Source organism: Diadema antillarum, unplaced genomic scaffold (assembly GCF_040938485.1).
Source record: "Diadema antillarum isolate AM-2024a unplaced genomic scaffold, OU_Dant_1.0 seq00000798_RagTag, whole genome shotgun sequence".
NCBI lineage: Eukaryota > Metazoa > Echinodermata > Echinoidea > Diadematoida > Diadematidae > Diadema > Diadema antillarum.
The window spans coordinates 535065-562927 of NW_027271682.1; the positions used below are offsets into that span (position 1 = coordinate 535065).

General features: G+C 38.4%; 1 protein-coding gene across 1 annotated transcript in view; it reads right to left on the minus strand.

Moving 5' to 3' along the window:
- LOC139739348 (death-associated protein kinase 1-like) overlaps positions 1-26908 on the minus strand; it is a 159654-nt gene extending 132746 nt beyond the window's left edge. Inside the window, exons 1-3 of the mRNA XM_071649965.1 lie at positions 26728-26908; positions 6782-7003; positions 54-192 (exon numbers count right to left, since the gene is read on the minus strand). Of these exons, the coding sequence (XP_071506066.1) occupies positions 54-192; positions 6782-7003; positions 26728-26789 (423 nt within the window). The 5' untranslated portion in view covers positions 26790-26908. The remainder of the gene's footprint in view (positions 1-53; positions 193-6781; positions 7004-26727) is intronic.
- Positions 26909-27863: the final 955 nt, after the last annotated feature.

A 27863-nucleotide genomic window follows, 5' to 3' on the forward strand; every position in this document is an offset into this window, starting at 1 on the left:
TCACGGAGTGCTGATGAATTGGACTCTAAAAGGACTTGGTCCTACACACTAACCTTGAGGTCCAAATGGCAGATGTTCCTGTCATGCATGTGTTTTAATCCATCTAGGATCTTCTTGATGAACTGAGCGGCCACCTCCTCACTGACATGGTCTGCCTCGGCCAGGTAGTGGAACAGCTCTCCTCCCGTTACCCTGGCAACAAGATGGATGAGAAGAGTGCTGGTAAGTTAATGAGTTATGTGCAGAGACAGAAAGGGTGCTTGGCATCTTATAAATGATGTCCCACTTGCTCAATACAGATGTGTATGTTGTGATGATCAAGTAAAATATTAGGAAATCACTGACTGGACATTTACATTTGTAAGGCCTAACAATAGGTGACCATTTCAAAGTAAACAGAAAAAACAACAACACAGACAGCCAGAACATGAATGACAGGGTAAATCACACACACAAATTATACATGTGATTATATAAAATTTTTGCTGTCAAACAACAAAAGATGGGCATTATATGCATTTAATACGTGAAATATATTGTATGTGTGTGTTTTGTATTTTGGTTTCTTGGTTTTGTTGGATGATTAAGGCACAAGACTCTTCAATTAAAATGAAACATGCAGAACATTTCCTTGATCAGGCATATGAGACATAATACAATGTCTGAGCTTTCTTAACAATCTATCAACATGTGTACAGTGTATACAGCCGTATGTACATGTACAAGGTGTACAGTACATTGTATGTTCTCATCCACATACAGTGCTGTACTGCATCAATCTACCCATCAAGCGTATTTATCTATCAATACATGACAAATTATAATTTTGCAGCAAAATTTCCTTAGTAGGTGATGAGATACAAAGTGTGTAACATATTGTCACATACATTGTAACCCATTGGACAGCAATCAAAGAATTATATTAGCTGTTTACTGAGTTGCAAATTTCACATAGTGTGTCAAACTGTCCTGTAGTACATGATAAAGAATATGACTGCACATACAGACTCTTATCCTTTGGCTGAATTTCTTGGAAAACTTAAAAGTACAACTGCCAGTGATGCATATGCGTGAAAAGAGGGATCATGCACCATTCCCATCTGAGCAGGGACTCAAATTTCATGACGTCTGTCTGAGTCCTCAGCCACTTGAGTTGGCACGGGCAAAATCTGCTACAATTCTCTGTCGATGCTTACCCATGCATGTCTGAGTAAGCGACCTTAACATAACCCTCAAACCAACCATCCATTTAATGGCGCCAATTCTCTCCAAACCTAATGGTGGCAACCAGCGCCACCGCAGCTTGGAGACCAAGTGTAGATGCCCTCTTGGGCATTGCTGTCGCCTGTACATATCCCACTTTTCCATGTTTGACGTTCAGAAATAAATGCAAAGGAGAAAAATGGCAACAAGTACATGTGAAAGGCATTTGACAGAAACCCCTTTTATTAATAGAGCTGGCCCAGCTTTCAACAGTTCACTCCAATACATGCAGATATTTGAGGGATTTTTTAATCTCTCTCCAATTATTCCATTCAGGGTGAAACATAGCCTTTTGTCAAGGCCCTCTCGCTGTATGGTGAAGAGAACCCAGCTGAGTGGGGTTGCGCGAGGGCCTTTTGAGATCTGCTTCGCATCCTTTTGTTAGCCCCTTGAATTACCGACTTTTGCTCCCCGATTTCGGGAGCAAAAGTCGGACCAATCAGCGTGTCTGTCTGCTCGAACCCGATTTGAATGGAGCGAATGCACGCCGCAGACCACACAGAACTTTGCACACACAGAGTGTGTAGAGTTCTGTGGCAGACCTCTGCAGGTGGTCAGTGATGCATGCGAACAGGCATGACAACACGTCCAAGACTGAGGATTCGGGGAGCGCGCCATTCCATTGGTTGACCGGAACCCGATAAAATGAGTATTCAGAAGGGTTCACGTGTCATGAATAATAATGTGTGAAGCAGATCTCAAAAGGCCCTCGCGCTGGCGCGCTCGGCTGGGCTCGCTTCGCTCGCCCATTACAGCGAGAGGGCCTTGACAAAAGGCTAGGTGAAACACTGTGTATTTATAAACCTGCATTACAATATCAGACTGCTGTTTCATTGTCTCTCTTATCTTTGTATCTTTCTCTCACTATCTCTCTCTCTCTTTTATCTCTCTGTTCATCTTCCTATCATCTACCATCTCTACCTATCTCTCTTTCTTGTCTTTCTCTCTCTATTTCTCATTATATCTATCTGTCTCAATCTCTATTCCCCCATATCAATCTATCTTTTCCTATATCTGTGTATCTGAAATGAATAATGTGGAATATTTCACAGCGTTCTTGTTGTCGTGTATACAAGTCAACTTGAAATCGACAACTTGGGACAGTATTGCCTCTCATAGAACAAAGCTTTGAACACAGCCTTTGTCTTTGTATGGGAGAGATGGCCTCTGCAATCAGAATGAGTTTAAATAAAAACCTTGATATAAATCAGAGATTGATTGAATTCAATTCTGAAGATGAAGATGTCATTCATGGCAATATCAGATTGAGCTGAAAGGTCAAAACAGAAAAAAAAAGTGTCTAGCGTACAGTAATTTCATGCACATGCTTGAATTAGTCTGGGCTTGTTTTTCTTTCCCCGATTGCTCCCAGCCAAATTCCTGTCACTCCTGGTCCACAGGTAATGCTCCCCGTGTGGCACACAACGAAAGAGGAAGTATCTACTGATCACAGCCGGATATCATTCCAACCAATGTAAGGTGCATCGTACCTCTTTGATGCAAAAAACAGAGCCAGTACTGCAGTAATTGAGAAGTCTTCATACCACCGAAAAAGAGGTGCACTGTTTAACCATATTGCACCTTTTAAAAATTGAAATATCATCAAACACTGTGACGCATATTATATTTAATATCAAAGTAACATACAATGTACTGTAACCTTGATAAAACATGTATTTTGTGTGAGGTTTATTTTCACAAATTTGGCAAGTAAGAAGATCGTGATTTCAACAATCTGCCAATTGTCATCGTCAGTTTATGATAGTATCAAGTATGAGAACAATGTATGCACAGTTTGGTGTTACATGGCCAGACAATTAGGCGCTGCACGCAGATGCTGCGCTTACTAGTGTATGTGCACATACTGTACATGCGTGGGTACACTAACAAATATATAATGCAAGGCACATGCAAACAGTACGATCTTCGCATTCCTAATCGCGAATTAGCCACCCAAGACACTGTCGCACATGTACCGACTTGCAAAACATTATACCCATGAAATGTTGGATATCTGCAGTAAAATGTACACAAAAATTTGTAATCTCAAGAAATTTGTAATCTCAAGAAGCTTCTGTGTTTGAAGCTCCTTGGTAATCTCAACTCAAAATGAAATTGTTCATCACCCTCATGGCAACTCAACTGCAAATGATTAAAGTGACACTTCCAGGACATTACCATTTACTCTCTGTAAAAAGAACATTTCAGTATGTAACAAAAAACTTAAAATCATTCACTACACTGTCAATATATCCTTAGCTTCCTGTCTGGATGTTTCTGTCAGAGCTGTGTCACAGGAAACAAAAAAAAATGCATTACAAGGATGCTGACCACAGGTTATCTGATACGACGAGTTATTGGGTATTCAATCCTTGTACGGCTGTAGCCAGGATCTACTGGTACACTTGGTTTACCTACACTGTATGTTTTTGTCTTTATTTGCATACCCTGCATATATACCACACCATAACACCAAGGTTACAACAGAACATACAGCAGGCCTGTATCAATTTTACAGGAAAGATTTTTCCTCACATTTCTTAAGGGGTAATGTGGCAGGAACAAGGCAGATGTATCAATGATATCAAATGGCGCTGTTTCCGGGAACTAGAGCCTTAAACGCAAACATGTAGGCTACATTGCATATAAACATCAACTTTTTTTTATGATACTCACTTGTATTGATTGCTGGTCTGATGTCCTATGCTTTCAATACAAATACTCTGTCCCATCAACTTGTAAACTGTTTAGATATTAAAGCTTAGATCAGCTGAAGTTGTTGGCTCAGAGCATATAAAACCAAGAAACCAAACATCCACATCATTGTAATACACCTGTACATTCCAGATGTAGTAAAGTATCTGTAGAGACATTGCTACAGCTGTATATATTGTACACGTCAACAAACACATCCAAATATCTTTTAAAATCTGTTTTTCCTGCACATCACACAGTGTCTTTCACAGGAAATACCATGGAGATTGGAAAGAGGACTGACAGACTACGTAGAACTGCTCCAATCTTTTAATGATTCCATTGTAAATTGCATCACTGTACCCAAATTTTAGACTTTTGTTTGACCTCTTACCCCCATTATGCACTAGCCTAACCCTCTAATTTGTTCCTTGGTAACTGGCAGCAACAAAGCTATGATCCCTTTAGAAGGACAAGAGTTGGTAAAATATGAGGTTTGTCATTTGTTGGATTTAAAGGACACAAGTGTGATGTACTGTCCATGCAACTTTAATGGCATGCTTACCAGTTACAATCTGTGATGGCTGGAAGTCATCTAATGTTGGGATATTTTGGATATATTTTTCCAACCTGGAAAATTTAAATGATCTGTTCAGTTGAGTTGCTTGTTACAAAATCCATCTTAGTCTTCATATTCAACTTTGTATTTAAGTTCTTGTTGCCCTTGTAGAAAAGCTCTGGACAATGACTTTTGGTTGTCAAAGACAACCTCTATTGCCAATTCACAAAAAGAGTATGATAATTTACTAACCAGGTCTATTCAAAACTGAAGATGAAACTTTTGGCAGAGTGGCTACATTTAAAATCAAATCTTCAATATTGGAGAAGCAGGCAATCCTCAAAATGAGGGTAGAGATAGTTTCAGTGGATCCAGGGAATGATTGTAATAAGAGTTAATGCTAGATTGACATACTACAAAATGTATCATGCAAAAGCATCGGAGTATAAAACGTCTGCGAGCTTCCCGTCAATCACCATACTTCTAATCCATTTGTCTGTAGACTAATGACACTTTAAGAACTGTAGCCTGGTACAGACGCGTGCCAGAGGATAACCATTAGTGCCATTTCTGACACATTAACATAATGGTACTTCATTTCTTGCAGCTTTTATGAACAGATGCAATTATTCCATGAACATGAGTAGAGACATAAGAAGTCTGTACCAGCAGACTGTACATTGTCTGTCAATGCTTTTATGCAGAGATTATAATCAGCCTAAGTACATTGTAGCTAGCCAAAGTAACCAGTAACACTTTGAATGCCTTGACCTCTTCTCACTTTCTGTTGTTTATTTCAAAATAATCAGTCTCACAGTAAAGGCATAGGAATTATCTGCTTCACAGGCAAATAAAAAAAAAAGCAAAATATCTTGAACTGAAAACCTGGAAGTGATTTCAATATACGACTTTAACATCAAAGTACTTTGCATTTAAATAGCAAACAAAGAGTGAATGTACATGTATTCTTTAATCCTCTTTCAATCAATTAATCTAAAGTTGCCTTTAGGATATAATCTAAATTCTGACTACAGACTCATCATCTCAGGATGTTATGAACAGAGTCTGCTTTTTGCTGTAAGGCGAGCATTGTAGTGAAATTAAGCTTTCCAAAAGGTATAACAGCCATGTAAACAGATTCTCTGCCTAATGTTTACTGCAATTTTGTATTGTTTCAAACAGAAGAAAGAGTCAGTTTAACAGTTAAGATGTGCCTGCATGCATATAGTATGAGGTCATCTATTGTGTGAGATTCCCCAAGATGTTTCAGTGTTACAAGAGTTTGTACCACAGCGTACCTTTAAATGTCTGAATCATCATTTTGAGTACTAGCCAGTTTCTGTGGCATGACCCCTCTGCTTCCATCATCTGGCAGGAGAGTGATCATGATATGATCTTTAAAACTAATCAAAGGATATATTTAAAAATTTGTCTATAACAGAATGCCTTTCAAATCGAAGGAACACAAGCACTTACATGTACTTACACTTAAAAGAACAGAGCATTTTTAAATGTTATACAGTTGAACCTCTCTTATCCGGCCTCCCTTTATCCGGATCTCTCTATTATACAGACGCAATCTCGCCGTGATTTTTTAGAAAATAATTACAGGAGGAAAGGGGGATTCCCAACTCCTTGAGAACTCCTACACAAACACACATGAATTGCATATACTTGATACATTTCTTAATAATTATTTAGGTATATAAAATCATCCCAAGAATTTATAAAAGAAAATGATTTCATTCTTGCAAGCACGAACCTCTATTTTGGGGTCTGTTACTGAGTGTAACAATGAAAAGGTTGCAGTATACACATTACTACATGTGGTACTACAATGGGCTACATCAGTACATGTGTATGTATATGTACATGTATAAAGCATTGAGTCTCTCGTATCCGGCCAAATCCCTTATCCGGATAAGCCCCGGTCCCGACTTGTCCGGATACGAGAGGTTCAACTGTATTCAAATTAACTCTCTATATACAATGTATGTACAAATGTACCATCCTTAATCTGTCTGTACACACTGTGAGAGAAATTTGAGATAATGGTTATGTGTGGCTTAAATCTCATATACTTATCATGTTACAGCTACATAAAAGTCAACAAACAATGCAATCATAAGAAAAATACCTGAACAACAAGTACTATAAATAGACAATACAGTTCTAAGTGCAATATATAGAAACAGCAAATGAAAGCAAAGAAGTAGAACATCATTTAAATACTGGATAAAAATAGTAATGGCACAATTCACTTACAGTTCCAGAATTAGCACCACGTCCTTTTGCGTCTCAAAGGCATCATGGAGTGAGATGATGTTATCATGTGACAGCTCCTTTAGGATGTCTACTTCCCTAACGATGTCCTCACGCTTTACCCCTCGCCTACTGGCCGCTGTACGCCGCTTGCGGACAAACTTGCCAGCAAAGTCCCTGCCGGACGATTTCTCTGTCACCCGCTTAACCTCAGAGAACTGACCACTGGATGGGAGGACAGAGAAAACAAGGAAAATACCACATATTAATTAGATGTCCATGGGAAATTTACGAAAGGAACTTAAAGATCCTGTTTACCTTTGGGAGCAGAGATTTAAGAAATGTTCAAGATATCACTTCTGATGCCTATGTGTAGATGAGTTGTATCACAAAACATCCTACCATATTAAATTTTGCAATAAAGTCTAAAATATAAGGATATATCACTATTTTTCTCATTTAACCATAGCTGTATACCGTTTAGTCTGAAAATATTTTTATTATAACTATTGCTCACATTCTGTATATTTAACAATACTTAACATTGACTATAACTGGTTCAAATTTTTACATTGGTTGTTTCTATCCCTAACTCACATTTTAGAAGTATTTTGAAGCACTAATGCTGGATTTTTGTTTCATCTGAAAAAGGTAAATTATGCCTTTAAAGTGAACAAAATATATGTATCATATATCATTTCTGTCTAACAACCAGACGCTAAACCTGTCCATCAATACTCGAGTGCTTTTTTCTACTTTACTCAAGTGGAAACTAAAAATATGCCGAGGAGTCAGAAGAAACTCTCAGAATTAAAGACATAACATTTATCTCTCACAGACACAGTGAACTAAATCATTGCAGATGTGGGCTAGCATCACTATCCAGTTACTGAAGGGGTTGGAAAGTGAGAGCTACAATATATTTTATAGATTATAGTCTAACAGTGCATTAAAGGACAAGTTCACCTTCATAAACATATGGATTGAGAAAATGCAACAATATTAGTAGAACACATCAGTGAAAGTTTGAGAAAAATTGGACAATCGATGCAAAAGTTATGAATTTTTTAAATTTTTGTGTTGGAACCACTGGATGAGGAGACTACTACAGCTTGTGAGTCATATGCGTACAACAGTATAAAGAAAATGTAAAAGAAAATTCAACATATTTTCACTTTTTTCGCATAATAAAAGAGCACTTGACTTGCCTCTTTCTAAAGGCAGGGGGAATAATATTACCCATAACATTTGTCGGTAACGAGTCAGGGGAATGTGTACTTTTTTCAAAAGATGGAATTTTGTGAAATTCTCTTTATACTTTCCTTATATTGTTGTACGCATGTGGCATCTAAGTTATTCATACACTGCAGTAGTCTTCTCATCCAGTGGGTACTGTACAAAAACTTCAAAAATTCATAACTTTTGAACGGATTGTCTGATTTTCCTCAAACTTTCAATGATGTGTTCTACTAATATTGCTACATTCTCTCAATCCTTATGTTTATGAAGGTGAACTTGTCCTTTAAGAAGTACGGGGAGAATGAATCAAGACGTTATTGCTTCTGTGCTTTCTAATGCTATATTAATTCTTTCACCAGTATTCCTGTCACAATTCTGACCATGATGGTATCCCATTGAAGATCAACTGATTTTGCTTTTCACGCATTTCTCGCAGACACCGGCTCCAATACATGTATACTCAGGACTATAGTCTTCAACAGGTTAACCCGTTGAGGACAAGGCCCAATACTCGGGCAGGGGTCTATGGGAAATGCGTGTTGTAGCAAAATCAGCCCATCCTCAATGGGTTAACGTAAAGCTCAGACATCATGGGGCACCAAGTCATTCCGTAGGTCTACATTTATCTATTACATATACACTGAGTAATCTGGAGGAATGGGTTGCCTCAATCATTACACAACCCTTATCATTTCTAATCCTACAGTGCTCATCATACAGGCTAAATTTGCAAAATCACTTTGACACCTGTATCAGCGCCTGCTTAGGCTGGGGCAAAGCATTTTCAGACTATATTGATTTGCTTCTAACCTGTTCTTCATCACATAGCAAATCATGCACAGCCTCAAAATGTAGATCTTAATTAGCACTTCAACAGCTGCATCTGCTAATAGGGGAAATCAAACATCAGGCAAAGGGTGTGTGCATACACACATCTGGCTGTCTGTGTGTGGGTGTGTGTGTGTGTGTGTGTATGTGAGTGCATTTATTGGGTCAATATCACAGGAGGAGGGGATAACACTCAAATTACCATATAATTTCCACATGACGATACTGCGTTAGCTTTGCTGAATGATGAACAAGTTGATGGGGCACTCATGTCTATCGGGTTGAATTTGAGTATTTAACACTTCCTATAAAAGTAATTAAATTTTCACCTTCAAATCATTAATCAGGTACTTTTAGTGAGTAGTTAATAATGATCCTTCTGACTCTATATGCAATCCAGAAGAAACTATAGTTGACAAAAATGAAGTTCATGCAAGTGCTTTAACCCATATCCACCAGTGGCATATGCAGTCTATAAACTGTTGGTGCCAGACGCATTTTCGCACACATTCACTAAACTGTGCTGCCTCAAATTCAAGGTGATGTACATGTCACCAACACTTGAGAAGAAATGGAATACTATTGAAAGAGAATGTAATGGTGCAGAAAGTAATGGTCTTTATCATTAGATGTGAATCAGCATCATATGAATTCAATGACATCATATGGCATAAATATGTATGGTTGAATTATATATTCATGAATAATCATATCAGTTATTCAAACACAACCACTCAAAAAAAAATATTCAGTATTTATACAGGAAAATTATCAATTTTGAAATCTTCAAGCTTAAAATGGTATATAACTCATAGGGTAAAATTCTCATAAACAATGAAACTGATAGGTAGCTGTGGAAATGCAACTTACACAACATGCGATTGAGATTATAATAACATTGAATGAGTTACAATCAGTATCATATCATCGTAAAGACCCTGTAGAGAACTTACTAACTTGGTCATGTATATGCCATGATCAGCTTCTTCTTTCAATTCTAAACATGAAGTCTAGCCACGAAACGAATCTGAAAGAGTCTTTGGTCTTTGTTTATCTAGGATGTCACTTATATGTACACATGTACAATAATGTATGTTCACATATATTCTTTGGCAGAATCAAGCAATCAAACAGAGACTGTTGGACTACAAACCACATCTAAAGCATAAATTTCCACTAACCGTGCAAGTACATGTACATACCATCAGAGTCACATAGCCGCAACATCTCTATTGATACAAACGGCACTCACTTTCAAAGCAAATACCATTTTCAATATTTGTCCAATTTAATGTCCACCTTCCCCCTCCCCTCACATAACAAAAATCCCTGCAATATTGGCTTTGTTTCACTGCACTGTAACAAGACTGTTTTCCTTGTGTGCTACAATGTACCATATTTTCTTTTCCAAGAGCTGAGAAGAATTGTCAGAAGTTTCTTCCATATATCCACTGACACACAGTCCCTACAGTCTTTTCAGTCCAGTTGCTCTGTTTGTCCTCAGGTTTGTTGTGAAGGGCTGATGATCATGATACAAGTGCATTTTGCAACATTGTGTCTATGTTTTTCTCCACAATTATTCAATGGACACATTTATCTACAGGCTTGCACTTACCAGGTACTGCATTCTGCTACCATGAGCCATAGCTCACCAGCAAATTGCTCATTCTTCACAAACTTGCACAGACTGATTGAAAGGGGACACCACACAAGACTGCAGTTTGAAATGACCTTCAAAGATAGGGGATTCCATTTGAAAATAGATCTTAGATTGAATACTGCAGCAAAGGATACTTTCTTTGTGGAAAACATATACCATTCTAGTGAAAGCAGCTTCTAAATCATGCAGCTTTCACTATGTAACTAGCCTTAGTTCAAGACCATGAGGATTTTTTCCCCCAAGGAAGAAATGTCTGAGAAGTCAGACTATGTGATGACAGCTAGAAGCAAAGTGCGCCAGCACAAAGGAGCGAGATTATATTACCTCCCCATCCCTTCCTGAAGGGTGCAGAAATTGGCAATCGATATCAGACGCACCATCTCTATTCTAGCTCATTGTGGAGCTCAGCACACTCCAGCACTTGTCAGTGAGGTAGATCTGGCTCACCTCTAACCAAACTGTCACAGGTAAGAAAGCATGTTAAGATCAGGGGGGTGTTTCATCAACATTTGTCAGTGCTGACAATCACCATAGTAACAGTCAGTGACCAGAGCATCTCATCCAATCAAAACCAAGAATTTTGCTGAAATTGTCAGCGCTGACAAATGTTGATGAAACACCCCCCTGGGGTGTAAAAAGTGTACCAGTACTTACAACTGTACTGCAACCCAGTTGCATCCATTCATACCCTCTTTAATACAACAAAGGCAATACAATCACATCTCATCTATGGACAGATTTTTTTCTTTGATACTAAAGAGGTTAAGAATGTAAGTCTATGCCGGAGGGGGGGGGGGGGGGGGGGGGGGGTGTCTTTCTGTCAGTGCGCCCTCACTTGTAATCTGACCACAGCCTGCCAAATTGCCTTTGTGATCAGGCATCACTAATCGACCGAGAAATCTCACGATTCATATCTTCTCTGAAGATTAACCTAGTTTTCTGGACTGCATCAGAATATTCCTAGCTCATTAAGATCATCTGGTTACCACAAATGAATGAACAGAGGCTTTTGATAGCATACTGTGATAATTCAAACAATGATTTGAAATGAAGTATCTTTTCACCACTTTCTTTCAACCTCAAGTCTATACAGCCCAGTTGTACACTGCCATATCACTGTATCTAATCACTTTGACTTTAAGAAATAAGATGTGTTTTATACACACATTCATAAAAGTCTCAACAGGAAATAACAAATGCTTGGACAAAAATATGATCACTTTTAACTGTAAAATTATTCTATTCTCTTTTTCTCTAGATCTATTTTTACCCAATCCCCAATTTGGAGCAAAGCTCAGAAGTATAAGCCTCCTTAAGCATCACTTCTAAACATTTCACAGATCCTTCTTGACGATATCTAATAGCACTTATTTTTGAGAAATTAACAGTCAACACGATCAGGCTGACTGTGGGTAGCCTGACCAATCTGAGGATTGGACTCAGTTCCCTAATGAGTACCTTTGGGCTTTATGTATGATAACACTATCTCAATATGAAGCCAAATGTCCCCACTTACTGTCTCAGCATGAAGCCAAAACGTCCCCACTTACACTTCAACATCAGCAGTAGATAGCACACTGTACTTGGTGTGGTCATTAGTATCTTCTTGAAAACTCAGACACCTCAGAATCCATGGTAACTTTAAAAATGCAGCTGTTGCATGTAGAAAAAGTTTCACATACAGTACATGTACACTAAATTGGTCCCTGAAATCTTGCCTCCACTGATTCAACATTTTGTGATCTCAATGACAACTTCATCTTATTGACTTGGACTCCACTGCAGGCAAGAATTGCATACCCTACAGTCAGTATATCCAAGGATTTGGTCTACCATATAATGGGCATGCAAGAGCTGAACTGAGTAAACTTCAGCCTGTTCACAATTCAACCTCAACATTTGACGTACATTGTAAGCCTGGCATCTTGCCCACAGATGTCAAGAAGGTGCAGAATTATCTATACAGGTGTCATCTCAAGGTACAAGCAGGTGTTCTACTCACAAGAGATGGAGAACTGAACAAGTGTGAGTGCCACAGGGTGTAGTCTGACTCATGACATGAACGAGATAGCTTAGGTTTATCTCTGGTTTCATGAGGATGATCTTGCAAGTCCAGCTTGTTCCCTGAATTCTAATCTCTTTCTCTCCTTCAGACTTGACACCAGTGACATTCACATTGTCATGATTCTACGACTTATGGTGCATCTACACTAGGGCACATTGTTAACAAACAACATGCTACATTTGTTGATGAAATCCAGGAGTGTATTGCACTGCATGCAACAAGTCCCATTTGAAGTACACAAGGTACTGTAACATCAAGCATTTGCACTCATTACATTTGTCAATTTACCTGAAATCTGTAATTCAGCACTCACAGAGGTCAGTTTTGACATGGGTTCATCATAATCATGCAATAACTATGGGGGATGACTTTTTTAATTGAGATACAAGACTAGTGTTCTGAATAAACCCAAAGACTCCTTAATGCTCCATAGTGCTTAGAGAGCTTCAGAAGCGGTACGAAGTACACACTGTCCATTATACAGTGTATACAGTTGTACTATACAGTTACTGTATGTTCTGGACAATTCCCTGCCTTGTTAAAGATATATGCCTCTCTTAGCCACTTTATGTGTGTGGTCTGGGTGGTCAGTAAGGTTCTCTCTATGCAGTTACTATAGAGTAGCTCTGTGGATTCTCCATGCTGTATATGAACAAACTTGGAGCTGCAATAAGTAAGTTGAAGCACTTCAGGAGCTCTCCTGTGCCAACTTTGTGTATAAAAGGGGTATCAGATTAGTAAATACGGGTAGGCCTGTCCCCCTGTTCAGACGCAAGCCAGTTTATACCAAAACTCGATAAAGAAATGACGTATAAAGAATTATTTTTTTTTTCAATGATCGTTATAGCCGACAGACCTTTCAGACGCTGTATCTCAACCGTTCTCGAAAACGTTGTACAGATGTGCTGTTTCCCACTGCACATGTTGTTATGGTCATGAGTGACAGCTATGGGGTCACCTTTCGTGTGCGCTCCCATTAAGCCCCGCCCAGTTATACCGTTCTATGGTCACCATACTTTCAGACGCACAATGGACACGATGGAATGCTGATTCGTTATCGAGTTCTACTAGTTCGAACGATGCTCTGACCGTCGTTTCGTTTTATGTCGTTTCGTTCAGCGTTCAGATTATAGCTACAGTGTATTTGGTACAGCTATACTGCATTCTAGTATAATTTTTTTTTTTTTTTTTTTTTTTTTTGCGTCTGAACACCCTGTACATGGCACCATGAAACATTCAGACAGCCTTTTGATGAACTCTCCATTCACCTTACATCTTGGGTTCAACTCTGAGCTACATTGTCTATGGCAAATGGACCAAAACTGATGAACTCAAATTAAACCTGGGAACAAGACGGGAAAGCACATCACACAAATAACCCCCCCCCCCCCAAAAAAAAAAAAAAAAAAAAAAAAAACCAACCTTTGTCTCTTCTTTGTGTTCAGCCTGGCTCATACAAGTGGGATCAACCAACCACATTTCTTTTGTATTTAGCTCAACATGCCAGACAATAATAAACAATTATAAACACCATTCATTTTGAGACAAAAATATTAAAGGATGTGATCCTCTATCACAGCTGATTTTAACCTGGTGATGGCAGAATTTGTCTGACCTTGTTTAGGCCAAAGCAGTATTTTTTCAGACAAGGCATTTGAGGAATTATAATTGATTTAATTTGTTTGATATCCATACTATGTACATGCAATTATTGTATGTACATGTACACTTTGTCATGGCAATACAGAAGTAATATTACAATGCTAATTCATTTTTAACATTGCCGAGAAAGACTGTATACTGTAGTTTACCACATGTATGTACATTGTACATTGTATAAATTGTTGTAATTGAATAAAGCCGCCTTAACAGCTGTGTCCAATAACATGATTTGGTATGTTAATCTGCATATTTACAATGTAGCAGTGATCTTTCTCACTGAGGAAAATACTGATGCATCAGAAAATGAAGAGAATTAAATGACAAAATCAAATTTCAACACTAACATTCATCCCAAAATGAATGGATTGGAAGCGAGGCTTTCCAACTTTCCTTTAGACAATGGCATTGTAAAATGGCTGACGTCCGTGCTGACTATCTGTCTGGGCAATGTTTGCTCTCGTCCCACTCCCCAACATTCCCACTACCGTCATCTGTCACATGGTCCGAGTATTGGCACAACCCATGAGTCACGGAAGCGCACCCCGATTACCTTCCTCTCACATCCATGCCTTCATCATAAATCTATCACTCTTATCTGGGTTTGGATAGCTCTTCATTTTGCATTGCGATTACATTAGGTAAACCACTGATGACCGTAAAACACCTACATGTACCTGTCACAACCTAAACATTACCTCCCCCCCCCAAAAAAAAAAAGAGAAAAAAAAAAGAGAGAGAAATGTGTAGATCCAGACCATACATAAAGTAGTTCTAAATATCTTTTTCATGATATCCGTAACTACATGCAAGGAAAAGTATTGCCCCCTTACAAACTGTAGGTTTGGTTTACTAAATGAGATATTAATCAGCCAAATTATGAGCCCTTCCATGTTTTATTAAATGCATGGTATACATCAAAGTGGCAATGGTAATGGTACAAATGTTAGCGATGAAAACTACATGACTAAATGTTTTGTCGGTTTTTATCAAAATGTGGTGACTTATGTATTCGCACATGCTACATGTACATGTAAGTAAAAAAGGAAATTTTTCATATTTCATTTTCATATTTCCAGCAAATGAAAGAGCACTTGACTTTAAAACCTCTTTCAGAAAGCAAGGAACATAACATTGCCCTTTACATACTATGTAATAATGTCAATGAAAAGTCAAGGGAATATGTACAGTTTTTCTTTTTTTTTTAAATGAAGTTGCGTAGAATTCCCATTAAATAGTTCAATATATCTTTGTACATATAGGCTGTACAGTACATACAGTACATGACATCACAAACTGCAGTGGTCTTCTCATCCAGTGACGGCTGCACAGAAACTATAAAAATTCATAACTTTTGAATGGATCGTCCGATTTTCCTCAAACTTTCACTAATCACAATGTGTTCTAGTACTTCTACTATACGTATAACTATTGCTGCTTTCATTCAATCTACACATCATATGTACTTACAATGTAGGTGAATTTGTCCTTTAACCCATTGAAGACGAGTCCTATACTCGGACAAGTGTCTATGGGAAATGCGTGCTGTATCTGTAGCACATATTATGTAAACAGCTTAATCGCAACAACAACAACAACAAAAAACACATCATCACCTCTCACAGTACCAGCATCATCACCTCAGTTACCAGTGTAACCTGTGATATTATCAGCATTATTATCAAAACCTGATTAAATTACTATCATCACTGTTATCATCGCCATGACTAATCGGAATCCACGACCCTGATCATGATCATTTTCACTGCTTGTTCATACTACAATCAACATCCATTATTATCATCAGCATACATCTATAACTAGAGGACCATTGTGACAATCATTGCCAGATCCCATTCATCACTGCCAACAACTCAGCTACCATGGTAACTAGCATCATTACTATTAGTGTCACTACTGCTACCACTGTACCACCACTACCATTACGGTTATCATCATCTCTGTTACCATGGCCATCATCACCAGTGTCACCATGACAATCATCATTTACAGTAGGAACATCACCGCTATCACCTTAGTTACCATAACTACATCAGCAGCATCAGCGACACATCATTACCAACATTACTACTCAAAGAAACATCACCATCAATTATCATCTGGTGTCATCTTTTCGCTGATTTTGTCTCTTTTCAATTTGTTTACTGAAAAAATAAATTCTGAACTGGAGTCTCAGGACTACAATTTTGTATTGTTCATCACTTGGATTAGCTTTGCCAGTAAACAAGCTTTTCCCATTTGGTTTCACTGAAATCTTCTTGTGTATCATGTGTAGAATTTTATGATGAAGGGGCTACAGTATGTACCTGGTAAACTTCCCTGCAACATCAAGCTCGAAGGGGATGCTTTCCATCATCATGCTGTGCAATATTTCATTTTCTGCTAGATTGGTGCCGGTGATGATGAGAATTTTCCCTCTGCAGTCTCCCATCCGTTGGGAGAGGCAACTGCATCTGTGCGACGTACTGATTGCCATTAAGCAACTCGCTCCCGGCGGCTCACTTTATGAGCCTGGTCGTCTCGCTCCGCTCCGCGGCTAGTGATAGTCTTAGTCATAGAAAGGAGCCTCATAAAACAAGTGGATGATACATTAGGTTTTTATGAGCTGGCACTTGCCTACGTGCCTAACATATAGCGAGCTCAGCTTGGCATATATTTCCATGACTAACTCTCTTCATAAAATTATGAAATATGACTGCAACTCGTTCCCCACTCCCATAATGATTTACACAGCACACATAAAATTACCTGTTTGATCTCAACACTTTCGATGTTTTACAATGTTATAATTCTTTCTTTTTCAGTGGGTGATAAAAGTTAATAATGAGATGGTGTGTATAAAACATACATTTTATGAGTATCGTTCTACCACACACGCATCACCTATAAATATCAATATTCAAATGTACCAGAACACATCTCTACAAATTCCAACCAAAGAATTTAGTGGCTACGATCTACATTACATTTACAATGAAAGTTCCACAAACCACAAGAAGCAAATGGTTTTGTATTACAAGCAGCTCCTCTTTTGTTCAAATTGTCAATGTTTGCATCCAATGTGTTTTTCTTCCACAATTCCACTGGTATTCAGTGACATTTTGCCAAACTTATAATCTTTCCCACGAGTGACCCCAAACTCTCCCTTCAATCCCCCCCCCCCCCCAAAAAAAAAAATACTATCAGCAAAAGAGCAATTCTCTTGCCTATAAAAAAAAAAGATCATAAACACAAATAAGTATCAAACAAACTTGACAGTTGTCAATTAGCATTATATATTGTAAACACAAATAACACTTGTCAATTAGTATGATGCATGTTGTACTGTACATGAGTGTGTGCATGTGTATAGATCTCAGTTGAGAAATACACTGGAGAGCCCTTTTCTGCACCTCCTGTTTCACCCATGCAAAATGAATGAAGGGCTGGGTATAAAACCATCAACATCACAACATCTTCGTGGTTAAAAAAGAACGGTCTGAGAGAGTGTAATGACAAACATACTCATCCTCCCAGTAAAGAGCCAAGAGCATTCTCTGGTTACTCGGCTCAGCATCAACCGTCTTCTTCATGAAAAAAAGAAAACAAAATTCAAACTGAATCAACAACAGGAGACGAAGAGGCCCATTAAGTCGGGAGAACACAGCGGCACGGTTGTCGAAGTCGATGCTGGCTGTAGTGTTAAGAACTAATGCTGTGTATATTGCATATTACATGTACGACTATGCGGGGGAAAGGGGCACAAGAGGTGCAAAGCTGCCACTGGAGAAAAGCTCTGTCATGTTCGCAGAGAAGGAGAATTTTATAGTCACTCACTATGGTATAAAGAATAACAGATCTACATTGTAATCCCACAACTCCATGGAGATGTAAATAATAAATAACAATTAGTAATCAATAAATGAGGGATACAAGGTATAAAATGTTGCTCTATGTCTTAGTTCCTGAAAACCAATACAATGCATATTTTCCTTTCAGCTGACAGTACTGTGAATTATCAAAGGAATAGATCTTCCATGCTCTGAATTGACCTTTGCAGAATTTATCAGATTTTCATCTCTACAAACACACACACACACAGCGGCACACAACTCATGTGAGATGTAAAATGAGCATTTTTATAGCGTACATTGTACTCAGCCAATATGCACGCTTGATTTAAAGGCATAATTTACCATTTGCAGAAGAAACAAAAACCCAGCATTAGTGCTTTAAAATAGTTCTGAAATGTGAGTTGGGATGTAAAAAACCAATGTAAAATTTATACAATACTTATGATAAGAATGTTTACAGACTAAACGATCTATTGTACAGTTACAGTCTAATGAGAAAAATACTGATCTAACATATCTCCTTATATTTCAGGCTTTATTGCAAAAATAAAATACGGTAGGATATTTTGTGATACAACAGACCTACATGTATGCATCAAGTAATATTTTGAACATTTTTTAATACCCCATTCCACACTGAATTCTGAAATCTGTTCAAGCCACCAGGTTCCCATATGAAATGGGTTAAAATAACTGCTCCCAAAGGTAATGAGATTTTAAATAATTCTGAACATATATACAATGTAAACTGGTACCATTCTGACACAAATAACAAGCCTGTCTGGACATTTAGATGGACTATCCATACAATTTACGAGCTGTAAATGCAGTGTTATTCTGTGGCATAACTTTGATGACTATCATAACGTGGTTTATGAGAGGTTCTCCACTCACAAATTTGCAGTTTGACAAGGCAGTCGAATCTGTTCCACCAGATGACAAATAACTTCCCAATTCGGCCTAATTCATACATAATGCTCATGTTGGGGTGTGTGTGTGTGTGTGTGTGTGTGTGTGTGTGCATACTGTATGTACTGTGCATTGTGTGAAATACTGGGCCTCCCCCCCCCCCCCCCCCAATTTAAAAAAATAAATGTTGAGGCATGAAATACATACATACTGTGTATAATGTATTTTTTGCATAATACTTATTTTATAGATATCCCCAATACAATTTCCTTACTCTTTGATCATAAATTCCCAATATCTGCACAATTGATGTTAAAATTGGTTCAAATATCATACAGTGGAATGTGGATAAAATAATGATGAACCTCTTCAGAGACCTGGTACCTTGAATCAGTGGTTGATATTGTTGCTATTTTTTTCTCTCTCTCTTTTTAGGTCAAGTTTTCAACAGGACCTGGGGCAGTAGCCTAGTTAGCAATAGCATAGATTCCAACAAACTTTATATCCACACAGTGCTCAACTGTACTTCTTTCAAAAGTTGCACCCACACACAAGGTGGTTCTTTGAAACCAATGAAGCGTAAGAAGAATAAGCCATGGGCTCTATTCTGCACCAAATAAAAAGCTCAGAAGGTCACTTACACAATGGGTAAAGAAAATGCAGGACTTTTATTTGCCTAACGACACTGTCGAAAGGGGGAAAAAAAAGCAAGAGAGAGAGAGAGGCCTCTGTCTGTCTATAAACTGGATACAAGTAGTACCTGCCGCACAAAATACTGAAGAAAAACAAATCTTTAACTGAGAAATGTATGTAGCATTGTGATGTATCTCATCTTCAGGATACCCGGTATTTTTGACCCTACTTTCCAGTGCAACCCATAATTGGTTCGAACCCAGGGCAGGTATGCATACCCACAATCTTTTATCACAGCTACTGTACTACTAAATCACTGAATAATTTGCATACAAGCTGTATGTTGAAGGCAATTTATTGCAACTGATTGACAAATTGTCCAACATTGACACATAAATAAGCACTGAATTAATCAGTGTTTCAGTAAGGCTGCGTTCACATAGAAGTATACTATTCGGGTATTTGGGGCTCGTTTTCAAGGGCACACGAATAGCTTGAATCGAACGATAGGATTTCCTCACACCGGTTCACATAGGAGGGCACTATTCGAAAGTACCGAATAGCTGCAAATAGTATAGCAAAGTGGGAATCCAGCTTGTTCGATTTTCTTGCAGCGTATACCGTCTCTCGTTTATGAAATAATGACAATTTTGGTCTGGATTTGCCCTTTAGCAAATATAAGCATGTAGACTGACATTCTGATGCAGTTTAGAAATTGTTAATAAGATTTGCTGGGATGTAGGAGGAAGAAATCCTCACTGCATGGGATGGTGAGTTGATGGTGCGGGTGATGGTGTACTCGGTGTCCGAATAGCGAATAGCGAATAGCGAATACCGAATACTTCTATGTGAATGCAGCCTAATAGTCATGACATCAAGTGTAAGAAATCATGGGCATACCATACTCGAGCAGGATTAGAACCTATGACCTCCTGCTCTTCAAACAGGTGTCTTAAATCCTCTAGAACTCTGAGCTTCCACCCAATAGCCAGAGCAAGTTCAGCATGTACTGCTTGCTTCCACCAATTCAAAAGGCAATTTGTCAATCAGTTGCAACCTATTTCAAGTACTGACTACACTGTAGGACCAGGGAGGTTCAAACCTCCCTGGTAGGACACTTCTGCCACTAGAATCATAAAAAACTGTGATCAGTTAATTCCTCTATCTGTTCATAACATTGTTCTTGCCGGTCAACTTGGACTACATGTATAACTGTCAGGCAAAGATAATGATCTATAGGCACTTACCTAGATGATAACACTGTGGAGACCTGGCCCTACAAATTTGTACATGTACACTGTAATGTCCATTATGCGAGTGCATATTCGAGTAATACCCTGTCACAAGAATTTAAGACAGCAAGAGACATTTCATCTATTTAAAAAAATTTGACCTATTCAACAATCAACAGAAGTTATCACTGCCTTCTTCTGCTCCATACTGTACATCCTTCCTGACAATCATCACTGTCTGTCATATTGTTTTGCATCGATCAACAACACATTGTAACAGGAGAGGTCAAAGCATGTCTTCCAAAAATTCAAATGCTCATGAAATAAAGGTATATTGCTGCTCATATCATTTTATTGGGAACTCGCTCATGTCTGATGATTCATTGTGAACATAACCAAGAATAACACACACAAGACATAATGTGAATGCAGTGAAGAGGCAGTACATGATTGTATGTAATTCTCAAGACCTTTCATTTTTGCTTCTTTTTTCTCCTCCCCTTGTTTCTTCTACAACTCTGTTGTACTTCTTCATTTTCTTCTTCTCCTCCTCCTCTTGTTTCTTCTACATCTCTGTACTTCTTCATTTTCTTCTTCTCCTCCTCCTCCTAATCCTTCTTCTCCTCTTCTTCTTTCTCTTCTTCTGACTACTACTACTACTTCTTCTTCTTCTTCTTCTTCTTCTTCTTCTTCTTCTTCTTCTTCTTCTTCTTCATTACTGTACTTCTTCTTCCTCTTCTTCTTTAGCTAACCTGCTATATTGTGTACTTCCACTATATTGTATTTTTTTTTCGTATTCTCTTCCTCCTACAATGTACACATCCCTTTTCCCCTTCTTCATTTTATCCAAGGTAAGACATAAACAGTGGCTCAGTGGCCCGGGGCCACTGCAAACTGATGTTGGGCCACCAACATTCCCAAAAGGTCATCTTTTAGTGGCTCGACTTGGCAACTACTTAAGATTCAAAATGGATTGTTACTTTTGCTTTTATTTCAGGCCACTGTATCTCTTTTGGGCAACTACAATTTCAGATTTGAAGATTTTAGTGGCCTAAATGGGCCAATGGAGAAAAATGTAAAGTTAGAGTCCAGCCCTGTTTTATCTATAATGTACATGGTATCAGCTACACAGAAGTGGAGATCTGTAAAATCACTGGACTTTGCTCTCCGAGAAGTATGCAAATTTGAGTCCTATAGTACATTTTACAGAACTATCACCACCTGTAACAGCCATTCATGTGGCTGGTGACACTCTTTGGTTTGCTCTATAGTTGACTCAGCCTTTGTACAGTGTTACATTTTATTCGGTGACAGGCCCTTGCCGAGATTCGCTGGTTACAGGAAATATTGTTGCAAAACTTCATAAGAATCCTGCAAAATATGAAATGGCATGATATAATTTGTCATCTACATGAAGCGTTCTCTTTCAATATGTTTGCCTGACTTATTTAAGTTTTGAATTATCACAGATCTGTTCATGCACATTTAATCCAGTCCTATGATCCAGGATAATCATCTGTGTACAAGCAGCTATAGTATACTCTGCAGGCCATTCTATAAAATATAATGATTTTTCAACTCCTAAATTGTAAATGCCTATTACAAAGACACAGTGCACACTGTAAGCAAGGCATTGAGCTTCAAAATAAGATCAGGCTCAATGTTGAGGACGAGTCCCCAGCATACTCAGGCAGGTGTCTTAGTTGTATGTATGCGAAATGCGTGTTGCTTAGCAAAATCAGCCCATCCTCAACAGGTTAATAAATCACTGTAAGAGCACTAGTGCAGACATCCAGGAGATCCCTATGATATATCAAGATCCAACAAATTGACGTATACCAGTGCAGACATCCAGGAGATCCCTATGATATATCAAGATCCAACAAATTGACGTATACCTTTCCACAGTTACATGTACTTACCGAAGGTTCCAATGATACTGAAGCACTTCAGAATTTGCACTTCCATTTCATTATTTGCAGTCTACCTTCAGATATAATACCCAAGGGAAGTATCAATGCTATGCATGACAGCCTTGCCAACATTTACTAAAAGGTCATGCTCATGCAAATGTTTTATGCTGCCAGACTGGATTTTAATAGTAACGGCAAGAATGAATATCATCAGGAACCTTAGCCCTTGTCATTTCAATGATCAAAATTTCTTCTCCTATCGTTCAATGCTTCCAAACATTCCAATAAAACATGAGCTACATACATGTGGCCCAGAGAATGGTATTTTTCTACACAGTTGCTGTGTAATCTGTGTTTGTAGCCAATATCAGCATTTGCTTCTACTAGGCGATAATTGTTAATATTCAGAGTCTCAGAGTGAATTTGCAGTATGACTGCATTGGCAAAAACAATTTTTTGTCATGAGCTCCAGTTAAAAAAAAAAAAAGAAGGTGGAAACCAATGTTACGAAATGTCTATAAAAATGCATGGTATTGAATACAGTGTATTACATTCTGAGATAGTAAAACCTGTGAATAAAGATTGCAGTGTTGTAACCTTGAAACTCAAATAGGTACTCATGCAAATTAATAACTGCCAGTGCAATATGATACAGAAAAGTTCTTGAAAAGCTAAAGGAACTTTAATACCATTGAATAATCCCAACATTAACCAAGGATCAGTTGATATGTACCACAAATCAAATGTTGATACATCTGTACTTTTGTGGCTTTGACCATTAGTACCATTGGATCACAATACGTAGCAGAGAAGCCTACAGCTCTTGAAAGTGAAAAAAAAAATAATTCCCTCGAATGCAGGCATATAGAGAGATCTAATTTGAGCTAAGCATTTCAAAGTGAAACAGAAACACACTAATTGTTCTGACATAAGACCATAAAGTACAGTCATACATTGTACATCTATAGGCCTGTTGACAAGAGATTCCTGGAACACTACATAGACACACCACACATTGAATACACACACAAACACACATGACACACCCTTGTACATGTGTACATAAAACATTATACACACAAAATGTGGCTAATCCCGTTGAGGACGAGTCCCGAGTATGCATGGGCAAGTGTGGGAAATCATGTTGTATAACAAAATCAGCCCATCCTCAACGGGTTAATCTAGAAGATGTGTGTGACAGGGCACACTTCTTTCCATATTTTGGAAGTTGACTTTCTCCAACCCTTTAAATGTACCCAGAAACTTCTCCAAAAAAATGAACCAAAAAATATAAAAAATTTTATGGCTGTTGTCCAATTCATCCATTTTTTAATCATTCAGTTACCTGAAGTATATTTTCAAACTTGACGTAACAAGTTTGCCAGTCTACTCAGGCATGTATACAGTACATGCAATCCAATGGAAAGATCACCTGTGACTTGACAGCAAGGATTACATAATCTCCATTAATACATTGAGGACGGACTGATTTTGTTTTCCCATACATTGTAGACACCTGCCTGAGTATACTCGGGACTCGTCCTCAACGGGTTAATTATCAAATAGGCAGTTAGCTTTCAGACATCTGCTCCAACTTACAAAGAAAGCACTCCAAATGCAAAATGTATTTCACAATTTCATATTTCTCAAAGAGATAAAAAAAAAAAATGGCTCCTAGCCATCCATGTTGACAATTGTGGACAATGGCAGATATTTCAATCACACACACAGCAGTCTGTTTGAGTCAATCCATATTCAGTTTAATGTGAATGCAATGTTTTCAAGGTCAATGGTAAAATATCCCATGAAGTGGAAGTATTTCTCTATTTATTTGCTTACACCTGAATTTAATAAATGATTCTCTTGAACACAGTGAACTTTTGATTGATTTAATTTTGTTTAGACCTCAGCATAACTGTTTGGTATACAATGTGCACATGCCTGTAGGTAACAGAAAAACAAATGATTCTGTTACACAAATGTGAGCATGTTTTTTTTTTTTCTCTCTCTCTCTCTTTCTTTAGCACTAAAAAGTATGCATTTTATTTGCTTGATAATGATAGCACAAGGTTTGTAGCTATTAATACAAGTTTGAAGATCTACAATTTACAGTTGGAGTCATTTATCCATGGTAGCCTCACTGGCAGGTCTGCCAACATTCCCCCATCCAATCAGGGAGATTCCACACTGCAATCAGGGAGATCTGCGTGTTGTAGTCTATGCATTTCAATGGGCGAAAATAATTCCCAAATCAGGGAAATCTTAATATTCTCTTATTCAGGCATGAACAGATTTTGACATTTTCAGGGAGACTCCTGCAGAATCAGGGAGACTTGGCAGCTCTGCACTGGAATTATTTGCTATTGCTGTTTACAAGCCCTGTCATTGGCATACCGTACTAGGAAATATTTAGCATCCACATTCAGACCTTGATGAAGAAGCAAAAAGAGACTGAAACCTTTTGGGATATTTACACTTCGCATAGATGTCATCAGTGGCGGATCCAGAGGGGGCGCAACCGGCGCACACCCCCTTTATTTTTCATTTTAAAAAAATGAAAGAAAATCAAAAAATGAAATGAAATCGCAAGTGATACCAGGAAATATTAGTTCCCCCCCCCCTTTTACAGAATTCCTGGATCCACCCCTCGTCATAGATTGCTGCACTGAGCAGGAATCAAACTCTTGTTTAAAAAGTGAGGCCATGTTGCCATGGCGACACCACAGAGTAGAAGAAGATGAGATACAATGCAGTTGAGCATCTTTTCCAGTGCAATACATAGGTCCCTTCAGGGCCTACATGTTTGACTTTTCATGCATTTACAGTGTATAAGTATCAGCATCAACCAGAATAAAGAAAATACAAAATGTAGGTCCTATAGGGTACTGTACAACTACTTTCAATGAACTTCACAAATGGCAGTTGTCATGGGAGTGGTAGTGGTGGTGGTGGTGATGATATTGATTGGGGGTGGATGGTCCTCATTTTATTGCTTTTGCCTAAGTCCGTTTGTGACATGGAGAGCTACATGTATGTAATGTAGAAGGTGGCACATCGTCACATTACAACCAATCATACATGATATACATTAATGATTCTAGGGAATGATACTGACTGCTGTTTAACTCCACCAAGTTTCAAGAGAGGTACTATTAAAACGAAGATCCATTAAAATGTGGACGTCTTAAGTTTTTGAACTGTGCATCTTATAGTGCTTTTAATAAACTTTTTTTATTGAGACTCTACATATACCTGCACAGCAAAGGAGTGTTAGAATAGAATGTGCAAATGACTGTGGCCTATACTTACATGTAGGGCCTAATAGCAAAGAAGAAAAAGAGAAAAAGAATGGGATGTGGGACGGTGAGGGGGGGGGGGGGGTTGAAGTGGTGGACAGGTGGTGGGGAGTCTCTTTCTTTTCTTTCCTTATTTGTTTCATTATGTGCTTAATGCATGGAGCAATAATGGGCTGAGATTGATCGATACATTGTACATAATGCCACAAAATCATAGATGATGTTGGAAAGTTTACTATTTTAACTAAACATGAATAAAGGGGGCAGGTACAACTTGTGAGTTGTAGCTACAGAGTTACTACCTTGTAGTCTGTAACTGTTAGAGAAGGAAATTTCAATTGTGAAAGCACAGTGACATGGAAGAGCACTTTCTTATATTATTCTACAAGTCTAATCGAGTGATATTTTCTTTTCAATCGAGGCATTCAGAAAACAGATTGGTCTAGACAAGTTGTACAAAACAAGGAACAAAGTACTGACGTATCTCCCACACATGTGTCACTAGTGACACTACAGTGGGTACCGTACTGTGTCGCATCACTGCACAGGTAGCTGCTCAAGTAACAGGTTGTCGACCCCTACGGGCTGTGGATGGAAACCGCACGGGACGCAGCGGCCGACACGCACTCTCCGTAACCGTTCAAAATCCTTTATGCCTTACCTGCCAATATCTTCGCCGACGTGGTAATACTGATCAACTGGCTCCGAGCGAAATGTCGCCATATCTCCAATTATCTCTCTCCGCTTCGAAATCTACGATGTTCTGGATATTCCTGAAGCACTTATTCCGACCATATTGCTAGTTCCGATAAATCACGTCCCTAGACACTCTAGCTCCATAGGGTAGCAATACATGCAGTACTAGTAATCTCGTGTCTGCCAGTATGCCAGCGTTTGCAGTGTTGGTATGGTGCAGTGCAGCGCACTAGCGAGCTCGCGCTGAATCAATGAATGAGCAGACCCACTGTATGGAATGCAATTGCAGTGCATTGCGAATGTCAAATACTGGCCTCCTAAGGTTACGCAACTCATATCAGAATCGAGCTACATGCTATTCAAAGTCTGATTTGTCACATGAGCAATCAGACCAAATTCTTCACATAAAAAGAAGGAAGAGAAAGATGGACGACAATATAAGGAGAATTAGGAAGTGCTCAAGGCGAAATTGGACATGATATAAAAAGAAGATGGATTTCCGCTTCCAGCTTTTAAGAAAATGTTGGGTTCAATATTTTCATTATTTTGTTGCTGTCTATTTGTGATTCACTATAGAGTATAGATTGACAATATTGACCAAAGTCTCCCTATTTCCACACATTTTAAAATCACTTCAAAGTGCAGATGACATTGTATCAGCACATGCAGCATGATCAATGCATCAAGAATATGTAACCCATCACGTGATCCACCATTGCAGGCCCCCTACATTCCGTTTTCTTTGTGAGACGAATAGCATTATGATTGTAATCAGGTTCACACTGACCAACAAGAGACGTTATTTCACTTTGAATAGTCTATACGAACATTCATTTGGGACCTGCGCATGACATTCATTTTGTGTATAGTTCATTTACTTAGGGATCATTCAATTTTTGTTGGCCGACATCTTTTCTCTCCATCATCTGTAAATGACTATAGCTGATGCGTAAAGGTTCAGTGTTCGAGGTTCTGCTGCCCTTGAGCAAAACACTTCATCTACAAATCTTCTCTCTACCTCAAAGTGCGCGGTGCAAGGTTATTTGGGGGAGGATGGCGCCCATTTGCCTCGTGAAGTGGTATCAAATTATAGAAAGGAGG